At 40.2% G+C, this 6,378-nt stretch overlaps 1 protein-coding gene across 41 annotated transcripts in view; it reads left to right on the forward strand.

Annotated features, from left to right (window-relative positions):
• The window catches only part of neb (nebulin), a 66,408-nt gene extending 61,456 nt beyond the window's left edge, over nucleotides 1-4,952 (forward strand). For all 41 annotated transcript variants that reach the window (XM_031319941.2, XM_031319865.2, XM_031321464.2 and 38 more), the window contains 6 exons: nucleotides 279-386; nucleotides 586-772; nucleotides 1,253-1,345; nucleotides 2,302-2,442; nucleotides 2,646-2,749; nucleotides 4,108-4,952. In XM_031319941.2, the coding sequence (XP_031175801.1) occupies nucleotides 279-386; nucleotides 586-772; nucleotides 1,253-1,345; nucleotides 2,302-2,442; nucleotides 2,646-2,749; nucleotides 4,108-4,281 (807 nt within the window). In that variant the 3' untranslated portion in view covers nucleotides 4,282-4,952. The remainder of the gene's footprint in view (nucleotides 1-278; nucleotides 387-585; nucleotides 773-1,252; nucleotides 1,346-2,301; nucleotides 2,443-2,645; nucleotides 2,750-4,107) is intronic.
• The last annotated feature ends 1,426 nt before the right edge of the window (nucleotides 4,953-6,378 follow it).

Raw genomic sequence — 6,378 nt, forward strand, 5'->3', positions numbered from 1 at the left:
TTCATCTTGTTACCCTGCCATCCTCCCACTGAAGATTGGGACTTAATCTTGTTTTCATTTAATACTTAAACATCTTAATAAAAAATCTCCCTTCTAATTCATTCGTCTGAAATCCCAGTAATGTAACCCCAACTCATTCTGCCAGCAGCTGTGTGTCCTCTTACCATTACGTTTCTTTGCCACACCCTCTGTACTTTGGATGCTAACTGCTATTGTATGATGGCTTCAGGATTGAAACTTTTCAGATGCTCAGTGTGTGTTCCTCCACTTTCCACCAGGTGCTGTACTCTGACAGTTTCCGTAAGCAGGTCCAGGGCAAGGCCGCCTTCGTTCTGGACACACCTGAGATGAGGCGCGTCAGGGAGACCCAGCGCATCATTTCTGGAGTAAGATTTTGTGGTTGTTTGTTCATTTTCTACTGCAGATAGTTTACTTTTCTACTACTTCTCTACTTGAAGGATAAGGCTGGTGTTCTATATTTTTCTTGTTAAATCAAATGAATACATGTTTGGTGCTCTAGTGAGTGTTTCCTGGGGCAGGACAGTGTATGTGGTTACACTTAGTGGTTGTGATCTGTGCTTCCAGGTGAGATACCACCAGGACTTTGAGAAAAGCAAGGGCAGCTTCACTCCCACCACCTCTGACCTGGTGACAGAGCGCGTGAAGAAGAACACCCAAGACTTCAGCGACATCAACTACCGTGGCATCCAGAGGCGTGTGGTGGAGATGGAGAGGAGACGTGCCATTGAGCATGACCAGGAGACCATCACTGGTACAGTTACAATAATGCACACAGTCATTAGTTTTGTGTCTTGGGGCTATTGGTGTCTGCTAATACAAGACATTTGAACTGTAAAGAAAAAAGGCCAATCACAGGCTTTCAAGGCTTTGTAGAATATCTTCTTAAATAACTTGATGAAAATACTCCAAGTGTTGAAGAAATTGGCTCATGTATTTGATTTTTCTTGATAAAGGCAAATTTAATACAATCAGTTCGCAGAGCTAAGAATCAATTTTTTTTCGGAAAGATAAAGCATTGATGATCTTTTAAAAGGTATTTGGAGGTATTGGATTTATCTAATTTATTAGGAAAACCGATACTTAGCTCTATGTAATGTTAAGACATGAGAGACACAAACTGGGGCAAATTTAACACACAGACTGAGACACATTTTATGCCACAGATTGGCGTTGGTTACTTTAAATTAGTAATTGCTGGACTGATCCTGTATTTGACTATTTGTGCCCTCAGATCTGCGTGTGTGGCGCACAAACCCCGGCTCTGTGTTTGACTACGACCCTGCTGAGGACAACATCCAGTCCAGGAGTCTGCACATGATGTCAGGTGAGATGAGAAGCTCAAAAGGCTGACTGCATAGGTCAAAAAAAGGAGATATCGTTTTAGTTATGTTTTGTATAAATAAACATTATTTTGTCCACATTACACTGTAATTTTTCCAAAGGATTATAAAACAAGATAAGATTATTAGACTCTGATATTATTAAATTAATACAAATTAATTTATATGAATCAGTTTTTGAGTTACCTTGTCATGGTCCAAAATATTAAAGTAAAATTTTAACTCCCCATATAACAAATAATTAATAAACATTTTTACATTTATTAATTATCATATATATATATATATATATATATATATATATATATCATATCAGATATAATAATATTTTAATCACCCACATGGACAAATCTTCCAGTTTGTTTTACAGCATTTATTATTTGTATTATTTATTTGTGCGTACAAATCAGTCACACACTATCATTACAAATATGTCATATACTGTAGTGTTATCAAGCATTTATTATCTCATTATCTCTATAGACCAGTTGTGGAGTTATATTATATAATAATACTTCAAAATGTCCTTATATCTCCTTACAACTACATAATAGTGTGTTATAAACCATGTCATCTGTAATTATATACAGCTAGTAAATGCTAAATAGGGGGTGTTAAAGTAAAGTGTTATAGTGAAGGTGATCATAACTCGAGAGCAGAAGCTGGACGAGATGTCACTGGTCGCCAAAATCATTAGGAATAATCATCTGAGGACTATGAATATTCCTGTCATATTTCACAACAATCTGGCCACCATTTGTCGAGATATCTTGCCCTGAGACAAAGTGTTATGTTACGACATTGAATTTTCCACGTTAATTTAAACGGATGTGTTTCAGCCATGGCTAGTGTGATGTAAATATTACATTTGCTCATATGATTATTTTACATAAAGTCTTAAAGAACCATATCTATCTTACCTCTGACACTGTTCCAACAGTGCAAGCTCAGCGCCGTAGCAAGGAGCACTCCCGCTCCACCAGCGCCTTGAGCGGCATGGCGGATGAGAAGTCTGAGGTGTCCCAGGACCCCGACCACCACATGTCCCTCTACAGCAACGGCTTCATGGCCTCTTCTACCGGTAAATGATCTAGAATCACCATAACAAACTTCAACATACACTGTATAATATTGTATGATACGTTATGTTGGCATATCAAGAGTATTTTACCAAACACCACAGATTGGAAGTATGTGGGGTTTAGTATCTACACACTGCAGTGTATCAGTTTTAAGAAGGCTGTGCCTTTTCTGTGGTTTCCTTTATTATCTTAACATCTGCAGGTTACCAGCATGCTAAGACTGTGGAGCTGCAGCAGAGGTCATCATCAGTGGCCACACAGCAGACCACCGTCTCCTCCGTCCCCTCACACCCCTCTACCACCGGGGTAAGTAACACTTATTCCCTATACACACACTACACAAACACAAAGTGAATGCTTAAAGAGTAACAAAATGCCCCTAAATATCTTGGTTGGCTGACCTCCAGTAGCCTGGTCCTACCAGACTCTGGTACATTTCATTTGTACAGAGAGTCTGGCCACTCTCCATTGACAAGTGTTAACTTTCTTGAAGGCGGGTACTCTGTAGAAGTTTAAAACTATTGGATCTGCCCAGAGCCACTCTGGATCTTCCATAACCAATCGCTAACGTTTGGTCGTGACGTCGGCTTAGTGTCGCTAGCGTTCGCCTTAGCCAACTCCTTCACCACTAACGGAGCGAGCTGGAAAATCTAACTTTTCCCGAACCCCGTGGGGAGGAGGGCCACAACATCACGCCCACCAACAAAACTCAGCAAAGATTGTTCTTGCTCGGGCTTTAACTTCTGGATATTCGGCAGCGTTGCCACAACGGACCGAATGGCTTCGCTCGCATCTTTCTCCGCCGCCATTACGGAACTACAACTCAAACGAGCGCACGACCTCAACGTCATCGTTCTCAGCCACTCCCTCTGTTCGCTGATTGGACCGCCAAATATTTGGCCGGAGAACGCAAACCCAGACGGTCAACTGAAGGGAAATGAAAATTGAGCAGAAGTACGTAGGAGGGCGGAGCCAGGCTAGACCTCCAGTGGTTTACCTGCTCAACTTGCTGCAGTGATGTCTGGTGAACTCCGGGACAACGTGACATCACTGTTGCGTGTCGTTACAGGTGCTGCAAAGCACACTTCTGACCACACCTAACCACATGCATCAGTGATGTTCCGCTAGTTTAGGGGTGAAACAGGCTAGAAACTTTCCACCAGAGAGGGCAGTAAAGCATGGCTTTTGTAGATTACTGTAGATCATTTTTTCCAGTAATTACATTTTTTATATACATTTTTATTTCAATTGGAAACATTTATTACTTAGAGAAACAGATGCTATAAAATCGATATAAGAGGACAATAAATCCATGCTTGATTTGTCCTTCAAGGCCCCGATCAGCATGGAGGCAGTCCCAGCCTGCTGTTTTTGTTCAGTATTTTGAGTGCAGCCCCTTTAATAAAAAAAGGCTCAGTAGTTTCCTAGAACAACTGGGCAATGTAGCTTTTAGCAAATATTGCTGAAAATGCACGTGAATTAAACGTGCATTTCGGTTAGTAGGATCAATTCATTGCTAGTTTTGGTCTTTTTATGCGATTTGTTGACACCAACAATACTATATTTTATCATCAACCTTATCCTTTAAACTCTCACTCTCACACCACCCTCGTATACTTTACACACACTCACTCTGACTGACCTGTTTTCTTTATTCTCTGCAGAAAACTGTGCGTGCCCTGTATGACTACGGTGCAGCCGACAATGATGAGGTGTCCTTCAAGGATGGCGACGTCATTGTTAACGTGCAGGCCATTGATGAGGGGTGGATGTACGGTACTGTGCAGCGCACCGGCAAGACCGGCATGCTGCCAGCCAACTACGTTGAAGCAGTTTAAAGACAAAGCCCGCCCATCGTCCCTACAGAGTGGGCGTGACACATCCACAGGGCAAACTGATTTGTCTTCCTGTGATCACAAATGTGGCTTTGTGCAATGTGTAGCTTTTAGTTACTTGTAGCTCTGTAACTGTATTTTATTTGTGTTGTAATTCTCGTCTGTTATCATTCATATATTGCTGCTGCCCCTGTTGCCTGTGGATGTGATAAAAGCATCATGACATGACATGACACATAAAATATTTCTGATTATACATACTATGAATGGCAGACTATTTTAGATTGTTTAAACTGTTCTAAGGCACTCTTGGAAAAGCAAGACTCACTAACAATACGCCTTTTGTATATTTCAAAAATATTTAATATATATAAAACATTTTTTGTCTGAGTTGTACTACCCAAACAATGGGCTCAAATATCTCCAATTATGCCTTTAATGGAAATTCTATGGAAAGAAAAAGAAATGACTACAATAATGAAACCTTTAAGGAGTCAGTTACCATCTGTCTCCTCCATGATTAAACCACTCGTGAAGAGTTGTACGAGACAAGTCTCAGTCTTCCCTTTGTACTGAAGGCTGGCCGCTAGTAAAATGTGTGTTTTGTTTCTTTGATTATTTAGGTCCTCTACCTTTAATCAGTAGCTAATAAAGCACACCAAGCTCCTGCAGCACTCTGCCTCCTTCTTTACACGCACATTTTTTTTCTGAACAATTATTTGTTGGGCCTTTTAGGCCTTTATTTGATTGGACAGCTTAAGACATGAAAGGAGAGGGGGGGGGGGAGACGTGCAGCAAAGGGCTGCAGGTCTGAGTCCAACCCTCGGCCGCTGCAGCAAGGACTGAGCCTTTGTACATGGGGTGCACGCTCTACCAGGTAAGCTACCCAGGCGCCCCTCATTCTGAACTTTGACTTTAGGCATCTTCTGCCATACATTTTATTTACACTTTTTCTGCTGAATGGGTTTAAACTGTTCTCCATTTACAGAATAATCATTGACAAGTTCCCCAAATCAAATACAAACAAGTTTATATTTTTTTGAAGCCAATATCAATATTTAAGAGTTTCAAAAATCCTCTAGCGATTACATTTTTTATTTTATATGTATTTTCTACCCATGACACATAACGTGAACATTTATGGTAAGAATTAGAATTTGTTTAGCGATGAATTGTGTCCAAGATAAATATTGAGCCGGGGATTTAACACAAAATACGTGTCAGTGCTCTCTGGCAGACAAACAGTTATATTTTTACAAAGCTAGAGAGAGCAGATTGTTTATACACAATGTCTACTATGACAACAATACAGCAGGCAAGTTTTCATTTTGAAGTTCAGCTAACTCACGGAAATAGCATTCATAATGCAGCTGTTTGCACTTCGAGTGGTAATAACTGTGGCCCTGTTTAGGATATCGCTGCTGATTTGTGGACATGTTTCGGTGAATTTGAGTCCAGCTTTCAACATTTTAAGGCCACCGTATTCAAGACTTTGCCTTCAAGCACCATATCAATACAGTTGTGCTTTAGCCTCTGAATTGCTGGGCACATCTCCAGTGTTGTGCTCGCTAACAGCTCTCAGAAAACAACCGAGCCAATCACAGCTTTGTAGGTGGGGGTAAGAATAAAGACGCCATCTCGCTGTGCCAGGGCCTAAAAAGTTCTGCAAGTCGACTTACAGGAAAGGCAATTTTTAAATCTGCATATTTATTTGATCAACGTGACAAATGTTGACTTGTCCTGGTGTCAACTGCCGTAGCTTCCAATTCAGAATGATGTTAAGAGCTAAATAACAACCTGTCCCAAACAGCTCAAAAAGACACTTAACTTGAAGAGAAAAGAGACGTCTTTATGCAATGTCTTTTATTCAAAGAACAGTTCCAGCAGTAATTGTAGATTATTTCTTCCAGTAATTTGAAAAAGTTTAGAAAATATTTATTTCAAGGTGCGTGCATCTGAAAACATTTAACATTAAAGAAACATTAGTTATAAAATTGATAAAAAAAGAACATTATATGCTAGATTTGTCCTTAATGCTGCACCGTTCTTTGTGAGGATTATTGGTACAACTTTCTGATCAGGCAGCCTTTATAAAGGGTT

This window comes from Sander lucioperca, chromosome 8, assembly GCF_008315115.2.
Source record: "Sander lucioperca isolate FBNREF2018 chromosome 8, SLUC_FBN_1.2, whole genome shotgun sequence".
Classification (NCBI taxonomy): domain Eukaryota; kingdom Metazoa; phylum Chordata; class Actinopteri; order Perciformes; family Percidae; genus Sander; species Sander lucioperca.